General features: G+C 40.8%; 1 protein-coding gene and 1 long non-coding RNA gene across 6 annotated transcripts in view; one reads left to right on the top strand and one right to left on the bottom strand.

Annotated features, from left to right (window-relative positions):
* Nucleotides 1–10,267, bottom strand: part of SLC24A2 (solute carrier family 24 member 2) — a 111,644-nt gene extending 101,377 nt beyond the window's left edge. For 3 of the 4 annotated variants that reach the window (XM_037374003.1, XM_037374006.1, XM_037374005.1), the window contains exons 1-2: nucleotides 10,169–10,267; nucleotides 7,112–8,186 (exon numbers count right to left, since the gene is read on the bottom strand). In XM_037374003.1, coding sequence (XP_037229900.1) covers nucleotides 7,112–8,044 — 933 coding nt within the window. In that variant the 5' untranslated portion in view covers nucleotides 8,045–8,186; nucleotides 10,169–10,267. Of the gene's footprint in view, nucleotides 1–7,111; nucleotides 8,187–9,955; nucleotides 10,040–10,168 lie in introns of those variants that run through there. The other variant, XM_037374004.1, reaches the window with a different exon arrangement.
* Nucleotides 10,268–10,370: 103 nt separating this feature from the next.
* On the top strand, nucleotides 10,371–20,755 carry LOC119141018. Of its 2 annotated transcripts, none has more exons than XR_005101802.1 (4): nucleotides 10,371–10,487; nucleotides 17,392–17,557; nucleotides 17,974–18,080; nucleotides 20,212–20,755. It is a non-coding gene; the product is annotated as an uncharacterized LOC119141018 (long non-coding RNA). The 2 variants fall into 2 exon arrangements; XR_005101801.1 differs by having other exon boundaries at nucleotides 18,972–20,755.
* The last annotated feature ends 2,816 nt before the right edge of the window (nucleotides 20,756–23,571 follow it).

Raw genomic sequence — 23,571 nt, 5'->3', positions numbered from 1 at the left:
TAATAAAATAATAATAATAAAATAAACTTATATTAAAGTTTATTTTATAAATAGCAAAAAAGGTCATTAAATAGATAAGAGATGTCAAACAATTGTTCTAGGTATTACGGCTGTTAACTTATACTCATCTCTAATACATCTTCCCATCTGTCCTACACTTCATGTATAAAACACTTAATACTCATTCATCTTTAAAAAAGGTATTTTGAAGTATAAAACTTCCAGAGTTGCTTTGTCATCCTGACCATTACACTTTTCCACTTCTACCTCACTTTTTCTATAGGACTTTCTTCAGTATGGGCATACTATACATTATGCAGTAACAAAACCAAATTTATTATAATCTTGTTCTACAGTTACAAAAGCAAAATGCCCGAATTCTGAGAAACGATTTCAGAAAGAGAAAGGACCCAAAAGGGGCTGCTTTCTCACCTCTGCAGTTGGCAGTGGAAAACTTGACTCCTGCTAGTATAACCAACAAAACCCCAGACCATTAACAGGACAGAAACACTTCATCAAAACTAATTTTCTTGCTTGTGACCCTGGTGGTGTAGTGCTGGCCGCCTAGGGAGCGTCACCACTCAGAAAGGCCAAGGCCACCCTAAAGTCAGCAGTGCCCAAAACATTACTGCACTGTGGCACCTCAGCTCTGCAACAGGCACTACTGCCCTAGGGCTGTTTCTACCACCCACATCCCACACTTCAGAAAAGATAGGTACCTACACCTTACTTTAAAAATACAGTGTGGAAGGCTCACTATTGCCTTTTCAAACAATGTCAGAAAAAGTAGGGGAGTCAGTTGTGCCTTACCACCCAAAACTTTTACATGATGAGTAAAAGTCCACATAAAGTGAGCACTGAATGTGAGACAGCTGTATATAATTGTGTAAAAGTTGAGCACTCTCATCACCAGAATCTGAAGAGCTTGTAAAAGCCACTGGATTTTGTTAAATATTAGTCTGAGAGGTAAATCTTGAGAACTAGCTTGGGGAAAAAAGTAGAGGAACGTGGGTTAGATGGAAAGCAGTACCCTGCTGCTCCACCTGGGTCTGGTATTTCTGTGCAAGCCTGGAAGCAAAACTATGGCATCTGAAGATCTCTGTTTAAAAGTCAAGCTGCCTCAGAGTTTAAGTACCCTCAAGCAGGCAGATATTTTGAGTCTGGTATACTGATCTGGGGATTGAAATTCCACCTGCAGTCTCCTGTAGCTCCCACATTCTGTCGAGGGTCTGGACCAAAGTACTCAAGACTGAGAGGAAAGAATGAAAAACTTTTATGAAGTCCTCAGACCTTGGGATTGCATAATCCTCTCTTTGTACACCTTCTAGCACAACAAATTTATTCATGTCTGGAGTTCTTCTGAAATACAGCATGGTGAACATTTGCCAACACAGCTGGTTTTGTGCAGCCTCTAAAAAGTATAATCTGACTTCTTTTTCATTACATATGTTTTCTATTTTTAAACATATTGATGGATATGTTGTCCCTTTGCTGATAATTAAAGGTAGCACAGTTTTAGCCGCCTTCTTCCCAGCACAATTAGCAAGGGTTGCCTAATGAATCTTAGTGGATAGCCATGATTTAAGAGTATTTAATTTACACTGTATTTCCATGCCGTCACTTTTGGTTTATTACTGTGTACACACACGCAAAACCAAGAGACTCAGTGGTGAAAATCACCATAATCATTGCTTTGTAGTCAATAAATTACTGACAGGCACTGAAATAAATTAAGAATAGTATCCATTTCACTGCACTAAGAATTGCATATACAAAGTATCAGCCTTCGGGTATGTCAGCAATAGCCCTAAACTGAAACAACAATGCTTGATACTCAAGGTGAATTAACTAGAAGTTACCACTACTGGAGTAACATTAACACAGAAGCAACCTGAAAGTTTTTGAGATAATAAAAGCAGGTGAGTCGTAACACAAACCCAGGTTTTTATCAAAACAAAACATGGTACAAGGACAGTGATGATGCTCATGTTCCAAACTTACTTAAAACACAATCATCTTGAGTATGTTGATATGCAAGATCCAGATATGCACAGCTCTACATTCACTTCACACACACCACAGCTGTGAAAAGTCTGCAGAATAAGGCACCAATCTCCCTATGCACTATGAAACACTGCTTAAGTATCTTGTGTTGACAGTGAGAGAAAGGGTATTCTATAGATAAAGTTGCAGTTACTACATCTGTGAATTCAACATGAAGCAGCCCTGAAAAAGAATCATTCAGGTGTTCACACCAACTACAAACTCAGACCTTTTGCAGATTCATTTTTCCTGTATGCGTGCAGGTTGTGTTTTTCCTTAAACACACACATGTTAGATCACACAGTATAACAGCAACTGTGTGCGTGCGTGCAGTCTTAATACAGCCACCAAGAAGAGAAGTTCCTAAAAATACTGTTAACAGCCTTTCCACTAGAATGCAAATACTGCCATTAAATACAACATGGCAACACTTGGAATCAGTATAGAGCTTAAAATATCACACACAAGCTATTCAAGTTTCTTAACACAACAAAATTTGCAATAAAATAATGTCAAGCTATGTCTTGTTGGTAAAAATAGCTCATTTTCCAAATGCAGTTCTCTGTAAATGTAGAAAAACTGTAACTGTCTTGTATATACCATAAGCTATTTATCTAAAATGGTACTGTTACTGAAACAGATGTCATTGCACAATATCCCCTGTGCCACCCACATTCTGTTCTCCCAGTTGCCAAACAGAACTGTTTTGAGTTATTTACTGAGCGATCAGATTCTGCAATGATCTCCATGGTACGTTAAAGAAAAAAAAGTACTTAAAAATTTAAATGTAATTTCACAAGACGTTTCATCATGATGTAATACATTCAACATGCCTTCACCAGTACAGACTGTGAAGAAAAGACTAAAAACTTAGCAGAAGGTCAAGTCAGTCTTATTTCTAAGAACTTTGTACATAATTTTTTTTGCATTTTCCTCTTCCTGCCCATTATACTCAACTTCAAGCTTCTGCTTTTAAACATCTTCATTCAACCAAGGAAGATGTAGAATTAGTATCAAAGTTTCTTTCCCAGTCCTAAAAAAAATCTGTTCTTTGTAGGATAACTACATAAAACCTAACAATCATGCCACAGAATGTTAGGCTGGAAGGGACTTTCGGACGCATCTGGTGGTGGGATCACACTACCTACAGTAACGTCCATTCAAGACAGCCCATAGGGCTGGCTCAGTGTCACTTGTCAGTGACCCATCTTGGTCTGCATATGCCATATGCCACCATACATTGTAGAACTTAGCCATCTGTTTTTTATTCTGTCTTTTCATGATGTCTTGCTTTTTCATCTTTCCTCCCTTTTTCCATCATTGTCACAGTGATGTCTGGAATTTATCAGTATCAGATCACAGTCAGGCTTCCTTGATGGTGAGACAGGGCATGAGACTATCCACAGCTGAAACAGGACCTTGCCAACACACCCTGTGAACTCTAAAGGCAAAAAACTTGTAGTCTGTTCTCATTCGTGTCACAAAACTGTCACCAAAATTCAAGTTATCAGATTTGCTCAGCCTGTACTCTTTAAGAACCCAGACTGTATTTGTTTGAAAGCTTATGAAGGAAAATGGTGGGCACAATGAAATTTGTATCGAGAATTCTGTCTGCATTCACATTTGTACAAGTAACTGACACCCTAAAGAAAATAAGATCAGAAAATGTAGTTAAGTTTGAATATTCAGTTTTCTAGTCCAATGAAGTGCTTTCATTCTTAAAAACGGGTAAGAGAGGAAGATCCAAAAGACATCTAGAGATATGTATGCATTCTAGCAACCCAGTGTATACAACTAGAGCGAATGACAGCTAAGCAGAAAAATAATTTCTTATCGAATAACTTTTTCTCATGGGAAATACTGTTCCTCTTGAGAATGCAGAACTTCCTTCAACCTTTCAAGATGACTGCTAATAAAAGTAGTGAAATTAACATTAAAATACATTTTAGTATCTTAAGAGGTTTTTAATCTGATTAGATTTTTACTCTTTGATACTTGTTTGCTAATAAGCCACCTAACCCTTCAACTATCCAGCTTTATGATGCCTTATTTAGACCTCTCCACTTTGTTGAGCTGCTTTCAGATTACTCACGAAGTCTTAAAGATAAATACAGCAGGCATGTTTTTCTAGCAGAACACTTGCCAGTTTGGCAACAGCAGAATCAACAGATAGGCAGAAGGAGTATCAGTTAGAGGGAAGAAAATAATTTTCTACACACTTCTGAAAAAGGTCTTTCAAGACACTCTTATCACACCAGCTCCAGAGAGCTGCCTAGCAGTTCTCTGCCTTGGGGTGGGGGTGGGGGAGGAGCGGGAAGAGGGGAAAAATTTCCATTAGCAACAACTGAGATCACAAATTCTGCATTTGATATACTAATTCGATTATACACAATTTTATTTTGCATTGACATAGCACGATCTTGATGACTAGAAGCAATCTAGGCTGACAGCTAACATTGTAGAAATTAGGCACACTTTGGCACCAAAAGCCATTACTATCGCTTCTGCAATAGTTATAATCCCCACCGGTCAGGAAATAAGCACCCATGTGCACTGGATTCACTACTAGGCACCGGATCTCACACTACAAAAACATTTCATCCTTCACTTTAGGCAATAACTTTCAAGCTGAAAATCCTATTTCCATCAGGCTTGGGACTACATGTCATGGGGGGGGGAAGGGGCAGTTGGGTTTTTGTTTGTTTGTTTTAGGGTTTCTGTTTGATTGTTGGGTTTTTTGTTATTTAAGAAGCAACAAAAACAATTATTTAACACCAGTCAGTAAATTAACACAACTTCAGCGAGATTCTTTCCAAAGAACATAATCTGTGACATTCCTACTATCAGAAAATCAGTTAATTCATCCTGCTAAATGATTGTTCAACTGAACAGTAAAGTATTTATTATGAATTATAAGTTCAAAGTGTTACCTGATTATTCAAAAACAGTTTTTCACAGCATTGGCTTATCGAAGAAATACATGGTCTGATACCTTCAGAAGTTATTTTCTCCAGGAAGCAGAAAATACATATTAGCTAAACTGCAACAAAATTAGAGTATCTCTTTCATCCCCCTCTACCCCCCAATAATTTACAAATTCATTATTTTATAATTTTAATTAACTTCAAGTTAATTCAGGAAAAATATATTCATGCAACATATGATACACAGCTTGTGTTTTTAGGAAAAGTAGCCAGTTTTCTGATTTTTAAATCCCTGTCTGAATTCTGCACATCTATAGTATGAATAAACTTGAAGGAAAAGTAATTAATACATCAAACAATAAATGAGTGTTCCTAAAGGTGTCTTTTAAAACTCAAGTCAATTTAGAGAACTTTAAACATTTACTATGTTCAATATGACTCACAAATAATTTATTCTTCTATCCAGTTGAAAATAATTGAGCACTTACCCTGGTTGTGTGTGTGTATATATATATATATATATATATACATACTCTACTTTACCCTACAGCCTGGACAACCCAAGGCAGTTGCTTTTCACATTGACCATTGTTTAAGACCAGTTATAGATTCAGATCTTCAAATCCAGTTTATGAATAGATGAAGGTGCATTAAATGATTGTTTCATATACCATAGTCTCTTCCTATCACTACACACATTTAGCACAAACTGTCAATTACAATGCACTGTGAAATATTCCTTTATTTAGAGACCAACTAACGTAGTTAAAAAAGCCCTTAATTCACTAGTGCAACTAGTTTGTTAGCATTGACCTTCTCTTCATTCACTTGCCAAAATCCCAATTATGCATTTTGAGAAAGATGAAGATGAGCATGCAGATTTTGGACAAGGGATAGAACAAAAAGGAAAATACAAAAGAGTGAGTAAGCGCATAGGTGTTAAGCTTGGCCAGAAAAGTAAAAAAACCTGAGAATTTTCTGGTTTTATTTTTGGTGGACTTTTTTGTGATTTGTTCTAAAACTGAAAACACATGTCCACACTGTTAAAGTATCAATCTCTCTCTTCAGTTAGGCATCAGTTCTCTGTAAATCCCAGGCAAGTAGCCCCTCTCTATAGTTACATGTGCTGCGTCTCTCTATCCTCCTGTTTATATGCCTGCACACTTAGAACAGTGGATTGTGTCTCTTCTGAACTACTCCTACAGGGCTATTAAATGAAAGAAACAAAACAGTGAATACTTCCCTCGTACTCTGAATAATTACTGGATAATAAAAACTTTTCTGATGAATAACCCTATTGTCGTATAAAGCCAGAAATTTCAATTTCAGTATTAAACATCCAATTAATACACTGCTACATACACAAGTCTTTATGGGTTCAGCTTTGTAAGTCCCTTAAATATAGCCTGCTTTAGTAAGAGAGCCGTTTAAAAGTTGGTAGTAACTGCTGAAGACCCACCAAGCCCTATGTGCAGAAACTCGCCTTCTCTACTTATGGCCAGGTATTAGGCCAAAAGTTGGGTTGCTTAGTTGCAAATACTGTGAATGGGAAACCATCCTGCTTAAACAGAGGACCTCTGCTTTTTCCTATTGTGGTCATTGTTTCTCTACAGATTTCTCTTATGCAACTGCCACTAATTGCAACTGGAAGTTAATACTGTATATCAGCATCAGTAGATGAAAAACATGTATAAAAATACCTTCGTATACTGTTCTGAGTGGTTTGCTCTTTTGAGGAAGAAAGTGCACTAAAAGTCTTTAAAAAGCCAAATGTTGTTACAAGATCCTCCCCAGATATTGTTACTGCTTAATCCAAAAACTTATGGAAAAAACAGCAGCTATATCTCAGGCCTCATTAATGTGCCAAAATGCTGAGTAAAGGTTTCTATCTTTTTGCTGGCATTTTTCCTTGCTTCCTGTGTGATTAGGATCATTCTGGAGTTAAAAGCTATTGATTTACAAGAATGCTACCTCATGTTTTATATTTTCGATCCTACCAGACTGATTAAACAAAAAGACGTTTTAGCAAAACATGGAACTTTTTTTATATTGCTTACTGTACTACACTAGGATCCTTAAGATATAGGAGGGCTCAGCACTTACAAGGAGATTATTACACATACACTAATTAAAAATTGACCAACCTTTCCTTCAGCGTCTGCTGTTGTTACCTTCTCAACCTTGTTTCTGTTCAAAAATTTCTTCACCCATTCTTCTACTTGAACATTGAACTTCATGAAAGTCACATAGCAAAAATACGCTGTCAGGAGTACTAAGCTTTCCCACCACATGATGAAGTTATCCAGAAAAAAGATGATTAGCAAGATCAAATCAACAATGTAAAAGGACACATCTCGAAAAAGTGGCCACCAAGTAAGGTTCAAAATCTCTCTAGAAAATAAAGCACACATTCCAATAACAAACAGGATATTGAACACGGCAGATCCCACTATTGTACCAATGCCAACATTGCTGTGGGATATAAACACTCCTATTAAAGATGTGAAGAGTTCTGGGGCTGACCCACCAGCAGCCATGAAGGTTGCCCCTGCCACATCATCAGATATGGCCAGTTTTTCAGTGATGACAGTCAAGGAAGGAACAAAGAACTCATCGCAGACTATGGCTAAGGCTATAAACATGTAAATCATTCCAATTATATGGAGGATCACGGCTCCCTTTCTTCTTTCCTCAAGAGAGAAAAGGTCCTCTGGGTACTCTCCCTTGACATGATCATCTGTTGCATTTTTGTGCTCAGCTTCGTATTTCATAGTATGTGGGTCTGGAGTGCCGTCTTCATTCTGTTCCGTGAAATCCAACAGAGTTCTTTGGTGCCCATGCACCAGCTTTTGGCTACCTAGGCTGCTGGCCAATGCCACGCTATGTGGTTCCATCTTGAAAAAGGCACTAACTGAAAGAGAGAAAGTACTAATGGCCACTACACTGACAAGAAGCCCTATAATTCGTATCAGTCTCATTTTTTTCCTAACATTCTGGTGCCGTCTGCAACCGAAGAGTGATTCCTCCAAACACCACTCTTCCAAGACACTAGCAACAGTTTTTTTCTGAAGAGCCATTTTGTGTTCTGTGTGAGATGCTGAGGGACTCAGATGGATTGTTCCTTCATACTTTTCTCCAGCTTTGAAGATAGAAGTGCTTTAAGAGTTTTCCCAGAATCAAGTACTTTTATTCTTCATAGTAAGTATTTTCTTCATTCATCTTAAAAGGACAAACAGGTATGATTAATATTAGTGAAACAGCCTGTGATTAGAACCTTCTAAATAGCATTTTACAGAACAAGTTAAATCTAGAATTTAAATCAGAATATTACCAACTCTAACACAAAACCCTGTCACATCCCATCAGCCACAGCAATGACATGTTTGTTTCAGCAGTAACCCTGCAGATAATAGTCTACCAATACTCAGATTATTTTACGCCTCTCACATGTCTCTGACCCACTGCTCTCCTCAGTTGCTGACATAAAGTCCCAGTGGAAGGTAAAAACTGTCCCCAAGTGTTGTGTGAAAATGAAGAAACTACTATTTCAATGGATACACCAAAGATCGTTACTATTACCTTCTGTAATTACTTTCCACCACGGTCATGTAATTTTCAAATCCCAAATGCAGGGGCAATAATATATGAAAAAGCAATCAAAGTGCTAACAAGAGTCTCATCAGACCTTTAGGCAGCTGAGGCAGTATTAATTGAAACATTACACACGCACAGAGCAACAGCCATTGATATGTACGTAAAACAATACACTGTTGGAACAGAATCGAAATGAAGATCTAACACATCCACAGTTTCTTTACCTCCTCTGCAAAATTGACTCAAGTTTACACAGAGAACTCAGTGTGCTTCTGATTAGACCTAGGACATCAGCTTGGACTAGCTAGGACAAAATTCTAATTTGCTTCAGGCTTTGTTTTGGTTTATGTCATGTATTCAGTTATAAATGTAGGAAGTTACTAAGAATACCTATGTGTTGCGTATCTTTTAAAAGTGCTCCTTTTACAGACCCTTAAGAAAACAGTTTAAATTTACACACAAGTTGGTTATGAAACAAATGAAACATTGGGAAATTAAGCTATGTGAGAAGAACTATGCATGTATGCCAGAGCTGAGCACATTAGATCAACAGCACTTCTAAAACAAGAAAAAAGCCCGCTATGTAATAACAGGTGCTTTGGTTACTGAATTTGAAGAATATAAGTGATATAGAAATTAGTTACATATGCACTGTGGATAATGTTTCATGTCATATGACACAAAATACAGGACACTTTTAAAGTAAAATTGATTATTAGTCCTTACTATTACAGTCAAAAAATACTTAGTTTGTAGTAATAGCTGAGTACCAAACAATCCATTTACCAGCAGAATACTGATTGTATACATAACTATATTCTTAAATAGAGAATTGCAACTATTACATGCAGTTATTTACATAAAAGTTATTGTCATGTGCAGTTTCTCCTGATTTTTGCCAACAGCTTCTGTACTAAGAAGCTGTCACAGAGACATACTCCCTCTGCAAGATGCAGCACCACAGTGGAGGTATTTTATTTTCTACCTTACAGTCACTGCTCACCGGACTGCCATAAACACATCAAGCAGGAAAGATACCGGAAAGGCACGGTGCGGAACTAGAGGCGGATGGGCCGGTCACCCCGAAACCGTTACAAATCACGGGAACGGCACGAGCGCCCGGGCCGCCCTCTGCCCCGAAACTCCCGCAGCAGCGCCGGGCCAGACCGCTGCCGCCCGCCGCGCCGCACGGCGCCGCACCGCGCCGCGCCGCACCGCCTCCCCTGCCCGCCCGCCGCGGACCCCGTCCCCCGGCGGAGCGGAGCGGGGCGGGGCGGGGCGCGGCGCAGCCCCGGCACCCCGTCCTCTCCACCCCCCCCGCGGAGGTGCGGCGGCGCCTCGCCTAACTCAGCCCAACGTCGCACCGCTCCGCTCCGCACCCCTCCGCACCGCACCAACTTTTTTCCTCTCTGCAGCGGGAGCGGGTCCAGCCCCTGAGGGTCCCCCATCCCCAACCGCGGACAGCCGCGGAGCGACCGCGGCCGGCTCGGCGCACGGGGCACCCCTTCGCAGCCGGGTGCCACGCACGGGGGCGGGCACTCGGGGAAGGGGGACTCCGCACCGCCGCCGCCTCCCAACCCCCGCCCGCGAAAACCGGCGACGCTCACCCGGAGGCGCGTTGCGCTGCGCGCCGGACCGCGAGCGCTCGGCACGGGCACGGGCGAGGGAATGGGGACGGGAGGGGCGGCCACCGCCACGGCCCCACGCCGCGCCGCCTGCCGTGGGCGGTGGCACCCGCCCCGTCCCGCCCCTCGCAGGCGGGGCAGGCAGCGGCGCGGCCCCGCGCAGGGCGCCGCGGGGTCACCGCGCTCCCGCCGGCCGCTCGGTGCGCGGCAGGGCGAGGGGCCGGGAGGGTGCTGGGGCTGTGTCCCCTCTCTCCGGGGTTAGCTGGTGCAGATCCATCGAGGTAAAATTCTGACAAAGGTGGTAAGTCTCGAGGAGGGGGGTAGCCTTAAGAAGGAGAGGTCTTCTGGTCAAAATTTCCTTTATTCCGAATGTTTACCGAAGGGGAACTGGGAAATGAAGGAAAAGGATGTCACATTTTGGTTTTGATTTTGAGGAAGTCAGCGTGTCCACTCTAAAGTTATTAACCACCATGAATTTACCCATGAAGAGAAATTTCTTCAAACCACCTTTCTAAGTTGCCACAGAAAACAGTAAGGATGTGCTGAACACCCCAGGAAACAGGAAGTTCTTAGCCAGAACTGCCCCTTTTTGCTTTGGTCTCCATCTTTCAACATAAATATTTTCCCAATAAATTGTGCTTCATTAAGAAATTGCTTCATGGTTCAAATGCAACTGTTACAATGCAGCTCTTCCATAGCTAATTCTTCGTGCTACGTTCTGTAGATCCATCAGGTCAGCACTAGCAGGTGCCGATCTTTTGAAATGCCACTTACACTCCTACTCTGTGCCATTCGTTGTTAGAAAAACTCACGTGCCAATCTGTGGATAGACTGAAGTAATCTACCGTAGGTGGGCCAGCACCCCAGGAAGGCCCTCACTGGGTCTGGGCAGCTGGGGAAGACCTCCAAGTGGAAATCCCTGAAAAATGCAGAGCTCAGGTGAGAGCAGGGAGATTCAGATGAAATGGATGGGACAGTGCTTGAGATCTGGGAAGAATCTGGTAAAAAACTCACTAGCACTATTTCTTCTTTCAGTGTGTCCTGGTTTCGGCATTCACATTCCAAAAAAGTTTACTGCAAATGGTGAACTCTCAGTTTCTTTGGGCTAAAGAATAACTTCGGTTTTTATACCTTCTACTTTGTTTTGAACTGTTAGTGCTTGATGAAGAACACAAAAATGCAAAGTTTTTTATTAAGTGATAAACATGGACCTTGTAAGTATCTTCAAAATTATAATCAGGATATGACATGAAAAATAAGGATAGCCTGGGTAGGCCTGGGTTGCATAGTCTATTTGCATCTTCACGCCAGCTGTTTGCAGCATCTGGGCCATTTGAGTTGCCTCAGTGTTGATTTGAAACCCCTAAGTTCTTCTAAAGAGTTATAAAATGGCAAAACCAGATACACCGAAACACAATAGGTATCTTAAGAGACTATGTGGACATGCAAGGGATGCAAAAGGTTCAGAAGCTGTTTCCAAAATTTCAGCAGTTTCCAGTGAGAGCCATGGTTGCGTCAGACACACAAAGTGCCCTTCAAAGCCAGAGTTTGCACAGGTGGTTTACATTTATTTCACATTATACATTGAGAGGTTCTCGTTAGTGTCTGGCAGCTGATAGAGGGTGCCTGTTGATTACCCAGATTTGTATTGTTTAGGCTCAGGATGATGCAAAGAGGTGTGGAGATTGTTTTAACAATCTTTCTAGAGCCGCCACTTAGAAAAGAATTAGTTAAAATGCAGATTTACTGTCTGTATCTGTGCATGCAAGACAGATGAAAGTGGCTACATCTCAAATATCCTACCTGTGCCTGCTGTGCAGTGATTAAAGGTAAGTGGGCTTATGTGATTTCTTGTGCCTTGCAGTCTGTGAGAAGTCGCCACTTGAGAAAGATACCTAAAAGATGCTTTCAGAGCTTCACAGTTGGCCAGAGGCAGGCAGGGAGGTGTGTGTAGTACCCCACCTTCTATCAATTTTTGAAAGACAAGTGTAAGCAGGTGATTTTTGCGAATGACCACAGGGAGAAAATGTAAAAAGTTCCCTATAATTATTTTATAATATCCCCCTATAATTACATTATCTAATAACCAAATGTCTATGTATCTCAATGATAATATCCGTTTCTCTGTACCTGAAATTATTTTTCTCCCAACTATAAGCATGTATTGCAAGTCGAGGACAATAAAACCTGTAACAAGAATGATGTGGCTCACAAATGGGTATCTCTACAATAACAAGCATTTTGAATCAGCCAACTTGTTCTCACGTACATGCTGCCTAAAATGATGACAGAAACAAAAAAACCTTGGTTAAATTTGTATAAGGAGGATAACTAGTGATAAAATAAATTTCATATTCTTCTCACAAAATTAAACGTCAGAGCATATCCTGGTTAAATACAGAATAATTAGATTATTTGAACAGCCTTCGGCTTAGATCTGGTTCTATGTTTCTGTTCTTAAGTGGGGAGAGAAGAGGGCCGCTAAGTACTTGGATATTTGTACATACAGCTAGGTTTTCATTTCTATATATGCTTAATGTGTACTTTTTAATAGCTTATATGTAGTTTACTGCACTGTGTGTTATGAGCCCTCTGAAATTATAAGCCACTCTTCTTGACCACCTCCTATTTTCAGGAAGCTCCATGAAGTAGAACTTTTTTTTTTTTTTTTTTTTTTAACCAGTATTTACATTTGGCTCTTTTTCTGCTCTAAACCGACTTGGTAAAAACAAGCATAGAAGCGTCTTTTGTGAAGGAGAGGGAAAGAGAAGGGAGCCAAATGAAAAATCCTGCACAACATCTCTAAAGCACCACAGCAGTACCTTATAAAGCTTGAAGATACAGTTGATGAGGAGGTTACCATGACTACAGAGGCGGCATATTTGAATGGAAATTGATGTTAAGCTTTTAAATGCTAATTGCAGCTGGGAAGAGGTGACATCTGAAGTATCAAAATTATTTCAACACTTTGCAGTGTATAACAAGTGAAAGACTGTGAAAGAGTCTTTCTATGACAACATAGAGTTAGATTAATACACGGTGGTTTTGGATGGGATGGAGTAAATTTTCTTCATAGTAGCTAGTATAGGAGTATATTGTGGATTTCTGCTAGAGACAGTGTTGGTAACGCAGAGATGTTTCAGCTATTGCTGAGCAGGGCTTACCCTGACCCCAGGCCCTTTCTGGTCCTCACCCCACCCCACTGATGAGCAGGCGGGGGGTGCACGAGAAATTGGGAGGGGACACAGCCAGGACAGCTGGCCCCAGCTGACCAGAGGGATATTCCAGACCATATTATCTCATACTCAGCATATAAAGCTGGGGGAAGAATAAGGAAGGGGGCAATTTTTAGAGTGATGGCATTTTGTCTTCTCAAGTAACCATTACGAGTGATGGAGCCCGGCTTCCCTGGGGATGGCTGAGCACCTGCCTGCCCATGGGAAGTGGTGAGTGAATTCCTTGCTTTGCTTTGCTTGTGTGCACAGCTTTTGCTTTACTTGTTAAACTGGCTTTATCTCACCCATCAGTTTTCTCACTTTTACTTACTCTTCCAATCCTCTCCCCCATCCCACTGCGGGAGAGTGATAGAGTGTCTGTGTGGTCCTTAGTTGCTGGCTAGGGTTAAATAATGACAGTCCTCTTTGGTGCCCAACGTGGAGCTTGAAGGGTTCGAGATAACAACAGGTTTGATTGAAATGTGCTAGACTGAATTTATAGTTGTTAGTGCTGTTTAGCTATTGATGGGCAGGCTCCTGTGCTTGCCATGGGGCTTGCTTGCCCCACTCTATATTAAGTGCTTGAGTGGCTTCTTTTACTTTTGCTGTTTGCTGTACTGCTGCATCACTTATCATCTCACTGTGCTGTGCCTGGGATCATTTTGATAACAGCAATGGCGATGCACCTGAGCTGGCAGATGGCCAGGGCATCACAGCTGCTTCTGTGCTGCTGTACTGGACAGGCTGGAACCCCATTGTGAACTCAAGTCAAAGGGATTGTGACCTGTAGATGAGTCCACATGGGAACAGGACACCCCAGAGTGTCTGTGTTAGTGGTTATGTCCATGCCGCAGCAGGTATACCTCTGAAGGAATTGTGGTCCCAGGAAGTTTGTTGAAGGTACACCTTAGAGCATCAGTGGCTGTAAGTAAGTCCATGCTGCAGCAGTACACCTTGAGGCGATCCATGGCAATGCATGAAGTTGTTCTGCAGCACCTCAAAGCGCGTGGCCATGAACAGGCCCATGAGAAAGCAGGTATACCCCTGAAGAGACTGCAGCCAGGGGTAAGGCCATGTTGGAGCAGGTTCACTCCTGGAGGGACTGTGGCTGTAGGTAAGGACCCTTTGCTTCTTCTTCCCCCAGCTTTATATGCTGATCATAACTTCATATGGTGTGAAGTATCCCTCTGGTCAGTTTGGGCCAGCTGTCCCGGCTGTGTTCCCTCTCACCTCCTTGTGTACCCCCAGCCTGCTCACTGGTGGGATGGGGTGAGGAGCAGAAAAAGCTTTTATTTGGGAAATAAAAGGTGAACATATACACAATGTTAGAGTCCTCACTAGAGTCAAAACTGTAAGTGAAAATGGAATATAGACCAGTATCACTGTGTAACTACTGCTATGCCACCAACATAAAATTAGACTTAGGGCTTTAGCTGCAAAAGATGCAAAAGGTGAGCTTTACCTTCAACTGTAAGCATTGGCTTACTATTTAGCCTCAGAGATCATCTGTTTTTTCCTGTTTCATTTGCAGTGGGTTAAATTCTACTTGCTGACACATGCCTTTTAAAGCAGTCTTGATACCATTACCATATGCCATGACCAGTTGAGGTGCAAATTTACATTTTTTAACATACGATTGATTTGAAAAGCTTTGTGAGTTTTTGAGGGGTTTTGTTTTTTAATATGTAAGATGAGAAATGTAGATGCTTGATCTGTGTTCTGTGTGGTTACAACGAGCACTGTAAACACCTTTATTAAGGAGGCTAAAGCTAACTGCTTTTCTGATTCCAGTTTCTACTAGTGAACACAGTGATAGGAAGCTATAAATTCAGTCTATTTGTAAAAGACAAAAGCTTTTTTAGCCATGTTTGTAGAGCACTAAATAACATGTTTTTCTAATGTAATGCCTAAAATACTAGTTAGACATATGGCACCTGTAAATGTTGTCACCAAAGCATACCAGTCTATTTAAAGGACAGCTTCCTTCAATGAAAGTACACCTCTTCTTTATCTAGGCTTGAGAGGTCCAAGTCAGAGTAAAGCCACCACAGCCTAACAGCTAGTGATAAAACAGAAGAAAATACTATATAGGATATCATTACTGAAATCCACTTAAAATTCTGGGTATATTATATCCAGCTGTTTATTTTTACTTACAGGGTAATAGCACTTTCCAAAAAACAGCAGGATGGAGCAACATGACTTTCTCTGTCCTATGCCTTTCTCTTTCAGACATGATAATTTCTTCCTCTGCACTCCTTGTACCTAAGTGCTGTCATGTAACTGCAGTGAGCTGCCCTGAAGTCAACGGGAGTGCTTATTTTGCTGTGATCTGTGGGCTTATTTGTAAGAACACTTGCAAGCTGGCAAGTCAGCAGCCTTAGGAACAATTGCTGGTTTGGTAGATGAGCTTCAACACCCTTGCCAATTTCCCAGCAGTTTCATATATCAAGTTGCTTGGAGCCTCAGCTTGAAACCCTCTGCTCCCTGTGACTGGCAACACTTAGGAGTGTGTCAGGGATGGAGGTCAAACTTGGTGTTAGCTGCAACTCAGATTTCTTACACATTGTCCAGGCAGAGCTGGAGCAAAATGTCTCCCACAGACCATACTCCTCTCACAAATTAAAGTGTCTTTATTACTATACCACCACACAGTAATTACCTTTTTCTTCATTTTTTTCTATCCTTATGTTCAGCCTTCTCATATTCCTTGCACCTGATGAATTGCAAGATACTTGTCTTTGTCTCTGCAGTAATCTAGTTTTCAAGTAATCCCCACCCTCGTTGAATCTTTCAGGGAGGTAATGTAAATTAAAAACTGTCCTCAGTGAGATGTGAAATGGTGAGAATTTCTGAAATAAGAGTTACAATCTGTTGATTAAGTAACTACGCACAGAGCTGGTGTGCAGACAAGGCAGAATGAAAGAAAGAAAGATGACAAAAACAGTTTAGGACTGAAGTAAATGCTAACCCGATGTCATTTCCAGTTAAAGGAAAGTCATGGAGTCATTTCCCTTTTACATTGCTAGGTCCTTCTGTGCATAGTACCAATTAGCATTGCTCAGTTAAAAAGTCCTGCACACGTGCACTGTAAGTGCTTATACTATAGATTAGACATGCCCAGGTCAACAGATCAGAGACCCCATGTGTCAGCAGTTTCAAAATTTTCAGTGGTTGCAATAGAAACAAAAATCTTCAAAGAATAGCTGACATATTGGACTTCGTATTTGGTAGTGGTCATGGCACTGAGTCATGCTATATTGAATTTTAGAGTAAGATCAAAAGAGTGGTTTAAAGCAGCACCACAAAATTACTCCAATCAACTGAAAAAAACCCAGACCTTTCAAACTAAGAGAATATGGAGCCAGAACATAAAAGGAAAGTTGGATCTGAAATAAATAGATGTTTTGAGAAGCTTTCAAAAGACAAGATACCCAGTTTTTTTCAAATGGAAGACACTCTATCACAAAATAAATAATTAAAGTATATGTAATCTTCCTGCATTCGTTAAGAGATTTTTACAGAAATTCATCCCAAAGCCTAGCCAAATTTCCCAAGCTTACAAATTGTCATTCTGTAGGATAAGCCTGATCACAGAAGAAGTGAAACAATCTTTTTGGTGTACAGCGGTAGCCCATTCTTAAGGATCGGACAAATGAAACAGACCAACATAGCAGTTCAAGAGAAGCTGCAAAGAATGATTTTATACCATTGGGATTTAAGAGAAAATACAATAATGGCATCTGAAATTAACTGTATCAGGTAGTTGGGTTTTTTTAAATCCAACTTGATTATGATGCAGTTTAATGCACAGGCAAAAATAAGAATAAACAAATGAGACATAATTTGGAAGGTGGCTTAAATATTCAAAAAGCTGAAATGCATCACCCATTAGACGTTCTAAAGGTCACTGTAACATGTTCATTACATTAAGAACAATTTAAGAAGACAGATTAAATTACTTGATCTGTTTGGGGTTTTTTTTTCCAGATATATGACCCGTAATGCTGAGAACCTCTGCTCTGTGTCAGATCTAAAAGATGTTGACTTTTGCAGCTGTCTCCAGCTTGGACCACCAGCATCAGTTCCTGCAGAATCTGAACATTTCCCTCCAAATACCAAATGGCCAGTGCCACCTTGAATACAATCACCACTGGTCAGTATTTGATGCTGATAGTGCTGGAAAGCTGCTGCTCAAACTTGCTTTTCCATTGCTTTCAGACAGATTTGGACTGTCTGATTGACTGTTACTGACTTGTGACAGCTGGCTTTATCTCTTTGTGTTTAAGAGGCATGAAATTACATATAAATAATATTGTAAACTTCTTAGTGTGTGACAAATTGTATTCCATTTAGCTCTATTTTAATGCCAAGAATGAGTAACACTCTTCACTGGTTTCTGCAATCACTGGAAAAGAGTAGATCTAACAGTAAGTGGTATGCACCATGCCCCAGGTCAGAGAAGATTTAATATGTACACACAGAGTTAAAATTAATACTATACTATAAAGATGGTATAAAATACAGGTTGGCTTCTATTTAAACTTAGTACTCAAGATTTGTATTTTTCAGCACCAGCAAGAGGAATAAAACTAAAGACACTCTTGTGGTTTATGAAGACTTTATCACATACGTCCATGATCACTTCTGCACATGGAAGTCCATTTCATAAGAAACAGGTATGACATCAGTCATTATCAGGTATTGACTATGCAGTATTTCTTTTGGTGAATGAATAGTTTTAAAGTTGATAGTGGACTATAACAACCTTAGGTCCATCATTTTAGCTAAACTTGAAAAAAGTCTGAGGAGATGAAGGTGGGACTGATCAGTGCTATCACGGGAACTAAGGTTCAAGCCAGGATTACACCGCAGTGGGAGAAAGGAGAGTGCCTTTACAGACCTTTTGGCAGTGGTGATGTTGCAGCTGATGCTTCTAGGTCAGGCTCTCAACAAAGTAAGAGAAAAGTGATTCACAAAACTAGCAGACAACATTTTGCACGCAAGCTCTGGTTCAGGTTTGAAATAGCAGCTTTTCTTAATATGGTCTGTATAAAGAGTTTGAGTCACAAATGCTCAGGGTTAAGAGCATCTGCTTGCTTGCATCAGGACATAGAAGTCTGCCTCTGCAGACTGCCTGTGGGGCAACAAGGCAGGCAAGAAAGGGAAGCGGTGCCTTCTGGTACTCTCCACCTGCCCGAGGGTCCCTCTAACATGTCCAGGTAACGAGGGTCCATGCAACTTGTTGCTCTCCCTGAACATGCAGAGCAAATGATTGCCAACCCTTTGCGGGTCTGCAGATGGTTCCAGTCATCTTGCTGTCATAGAGCAAGAGAAGAACCTAAAATTTGACAGAACTTCTTCAGATCTACCACGGCATGTTTTAAGATGAAAGCTGTATCTATTTCCTGAAGCTTTCTTGCACACAATTTTGGCATTTCTTTAGGAAAAAGGGGTTGGGAATCAGTGTGGTGATACACAGATATTTAAGAACAGTGTTACTGATTGTCATGCCTCTACTGGGCAGATGTCAAGCAGGCCAGCCTATGACAGTATGGTTTTTTTTCCAGCAATTAGTTTATTGTCAGATCTTGGAAGAACCGTGAATGAACAGAATACCACATTAAGTGGCAGTTTTGCATGATTTGGGGAAAAGAGTGGCTGCGTGCCAAGATTTCGTGTGCCTCAGCTCAAGTGAAAGACTGAAAATCCCTCTGGGCAGAAGAAAGGCAAATTGCAAATCTACTTTTTTTGGACAAATTCCTTCCTTTTGTCCTTTAAGGGGACATCCTCATTCATTCACGTGTGGCAAGAACCTGTAGGGTCAAGCAGTTCAACACTGGCATTCAGGCATAAAGCACTGGGTCTGTCATTACTTGTAGCTGCCCAGCATGTGGATAAGAGATATGTATGGCCTTTGCTAGCATGAGCATTGAGGCTTCATGGTTTGCATAAAAAATTACTTCTCCAAACCTTATCTTTTGCATACAGGCTGCTTGTTGTGTTCTACCAATGTGCAATGTACAGACGCACCAATGCAAAAAGGTTTGGTACTGGCAGAAGCATTGTTTAGCAAAGGCTGTACCTTACTACAGGAACATTTTGGGGAGGAATGCTAGGTGTGAGACCTAAGCTCGTGCTGGAGACATGCAGTGCTGAAAGTCACTTGGGTCACTGGTCACTGCAGGAGTTTATACAGTAAATAAAGAATTAAAGAGGTTTAGGTGCCTTCAGGATGAATCCGGCTCCATTTGTGTGGGCTTGCTGGCAAAACTTAAAAGCCAAATCTACTTTGGCAATTTTTTTACCTCTGTGAGTGATTTCTACCACCTCATAGAGGACTCAGGAGATATGTTCTGTTTTATTTCATCTGTGCCCTAGCTAGTCCAATAGTTCAAACTGGATGAATCGGTCATGGGATTTACCTAAATTGTCAAGGTTTTGTGGGGTGTCTGAAATCCTGCCAACCTAGTTGTAACTCATTTTTATCCCAGCTTGATGTTTTATTGTTAAACTGCTGATCAATACATTTTAAAACCCAAAGTTAAATATGTAGACATGTTACACTCTTTGTCATGGAGGCATGCTATACTTATCTTTAAAGTTCATTTCCCAAAACTTTATAACAGAAATCAATGTTTTATCTTAATAAATCAACACACTTCAGTGCCAAACAGTCTCTCTCTGCTCTCCAACAAAATTACATTTCACATAAATAAGCACAGCACATGTGCCATGAGTCTCAGAGGGGAGTAAAAGCAAGTAAAAGCAAGGAGAGAGATAACGACCAGGGTGCTTCCCCTTTCACAGCAGTGCCACATGCGTAGAATGAAATGGAGACTGAAGCAGGAAATGCCCCATAGAAACTGCAGCTGAGCTGCCAGGAGGTCTTGCACAGCTCATCTTGGGACAGCCTTGTCAGACAGAGCTTCTGGGGCAGTCATGAGGATCCACAGGAGGCCGAGCACCCCCAGCTTGGTGCAGCCCACAGGTGCATGCCCTGCAGCAGGGAGGCAGGAGGCAGAGAGGACCCCTGCTCCCCAGTTGCTCCTTGCCGGTGTGGAGGAGCTGCCTGGCCCATGGGTGTTGCATGGCATGTTGGAGGCCCCCTTATGTGGATGGACATGGCTCTCATGACCTGTCCTGCTGCTATGAAGTCCTGGAGGTGGGGCTGCATGTTTTCGAACACCAGTGATGACAGATTGTTCCAGGCCCCAAAGCTCTGGAAGAACACTTGCTTTTCTAAGCAATAGTTCAACCGTTACAGTGGACGTCCGTGGGATTTCCTAATTTCTTTAAAGCTTCAGCTCCCAACATCATACCTGTTTTTCCAAAGCATATTGCTACTAAAACATTTTATAGCATGCACTGTCAAATGCATATAGTCAGTTAACTAATTAAGCTTTCTAAACCTTTTCATTTGATCTCTAAGTATCTCATTCAGTTGCTGGCACTTTCAGGAGGTGAGCTACATTGATAGGGGTGTTGCTGAATTTGGGCTTTCCCATGGGCAATATCTTCATGTCTCTCCCATCTCTTCATGTCTCCTTTCCCTCTTCCTTCTGAAAGCAAGGGTATCAGCTATTCTATTGATCAGTCTGTGAAGCTCCTATGGTTTCCAACCACTAATTTCCATCATAAATATATAAACATGTGACAGCTCCTGTAACTCCAAATACAGGAGTTTTGTTTTTTCTTGGGTGCAGCTTTGTCCATTTTTCATAATGCTGTGAATTCCCACTTTCAAACTGCTGCCACCAAGTAACTCTGTAGTGGCAAACCATGATTTAGTGATGCTATCTTACCATTTGACAGTCCACACTATCTTCAAAGTCTGACATCAAATGCCATTTTAGGTGGCTGCTTTATTATTTTTTATTTCATTTTCCACTAACCTGTTGAATTATTTTCAGCGGGGTCTGACAATTACAAAATCTACCTTCTGTGGCAGTTACCTAAGCTGGTGACTATTATACAACATCCTGCTGTCAGGCATCATCAGTTGTATAGTATCTGGCAAGAAAGGCTTTGATAAACAATCATGTATAGTCTGTTATCTGTTTTCTAGCAAAGCAGTATTTGAGATGTTAAAATAATAGTGCAATTCCCAGTCAATAGAACACAAATTCTGTAAAGAGGCCAATTTTTTTCTGATCAATTTAAACATTTTTGGTGTTGGCTTAGCCTGTGCCTTTGACACAGAGGACAAATTTTAATGTTTTTGTTGAAAATGGCGTAGTTGGATGAGACCTTTCACTTTAGTAATAGTCGTGCGACATCAGCTGTGTTTCGAGTCTTGCTTTTACAGAATAGAGGTTTCTTTCTGTGAATATGAAAAGAAAAAAAGACTGTATTTGCTAACTTAAAAGAGCAGAAAGTTTATTTTTTCCTCCTAGCCAACAAAACTGCATTGCTTTACATAGCACACAGGAAGGAATCAAGAAAGGGAAATGACACCTAGGAAATAATTTCAGAGACAATGTTTAACACAGAATGCATCTTCAGCTCCTGATTATGAAGGTGATTACTGCTTTGGCCCTCTTAAAAATATTTCCCCTACATGTGTATGATGTTCCAGTGCTCATGTGCTTTTCTAGCTTCATGATTAAGAAAGCAAACTTTTGCCTATATGAGCATCACGGACAACAGGATGGTGAGTGGGTATTCCTACCATTCACATAGTCATATACATTTAAAGGGAAAAACCAGAAAGAATATTTGTCAAGAATTCCATGAGACTTGTGGCATGAATTGGATACTATGAAATTTTAGCCACAAAATTACCTTGACAAGTTACAGCTCCATTTTCAGCCATGAGGATAGATCAAGAACCAATCATTCTAAGCAACTTAGGCTGCAGAATGATGTATTATTACATTAAACTACCGTCAGGCAGAAAATGGAATATGTTAGCTATGTAGCCTGCAAATCATGTTTTACAAAATGAGCATAGCAGGTCACCAAGACATTGTAAGGTTTGCTACTCAGTAACTATACTTTCCATTATCACACTAATTGCAGTAGTTGTATGATGCAATCTAATGGAGTAAGTGAGTATTTCTGAGTGGTAGAAATTCTTTTATATAATGACATGGTGAATAAAGTAGCTTTGCACATTCTTATGACCTTTCAAAACCAGTGAAAAATAAATGTAAACATCTACATTGTTTACCATGCCAAAATTTCCAAGTAGTTACAAGTGACACAGGCAATCTTCAAGGAAAAGCTTTACATGCACTATAGCCAGAAAAAAATCAATTAACTGTTCTTTCTGATAGGGTGGGAATGCAAGGTAACTTCTCAGAGAGTGATGGGAAATTATTATAATGTGCTGATGAGTGCAATTATGTGGCTTTTTTATCTCACACAGTTGTATACTCTAAGGTTATCAATGACAAACTTGCTGATAAAATTGAAAATCTTAAATTTTATGGACTGATACTGATATCCTCACTGTCGTGGTTTAACCCTAGCTGGCAACCAAGCCCCACACAGCTACTGGTCCCCTCCCCTCACAGTGGGGTAGGGGAGAGAATCAGAAAGGTGAAAGTGAGAAAACTCTTGGGTTGAGGTAAGACAGTTTAATAGGGAAAGCAAAAGTTGCACATGTAAGCAAAGAAAAATAAGGAATTAATTCACCACTTCCCATGGGCAGGCAGGTGTTCAGCCATCTCCAGGAAAGCTGGGCTCCATCACGTGTAATGGTTACTTGGGAAGACAAATGCCATAATGCCAAATGTCCCCCCTTCCTCCTCCTTCCTCCATCTTTATATGCTGAGTATGACATAATACGATATGGAATATCCCCTTGCCCAGTTGGGGTCAGCTGTCCTGGCTGTGTCCCCTCCCAGTGTCCCATGCCCTTCCAGCCCTCTCACTGGAAACCGAAAAGTCCTTGACTTAGTACAAACATCACCCAGCAACAACTAAAAACATCCGTGTGCCATCAACATTGTTCTCACACCAAATCCCAAACACAGCACTGCACCAGCTATTAAGAAAATTGTCTCCATCCCAGCTGAAACCTGGACACTCACACATGCTTATTTGGTGAGATACCTCATACTTTCAACGGATGCATTGTCTCAAGTAAAAAGCATATAGGAGCTCATCCAATATGGTTTAGAAAATGTAATTGGACATATCAGTGGCAACTTTTTTTAAGAACTC

Source organism: Falco rusticolus, chromosome Z (assembly GCF_015220075.1).
Source record: "Falco rusticolus isolate bFalRus1 chromosome Z, bFalRus1.pri, whole genome shotgun sequence".
In the NCBI taxonomy this organism is placed as follows: domain Eukaryota; kingdom Metazoa; phylum Chordata; class Aves; order Falconiformes; family Falconidae; genus Falco; species Falco rusticolus.
This window is presented reverse-complemented; position numbering and strand designations above follow the sequence as displayed.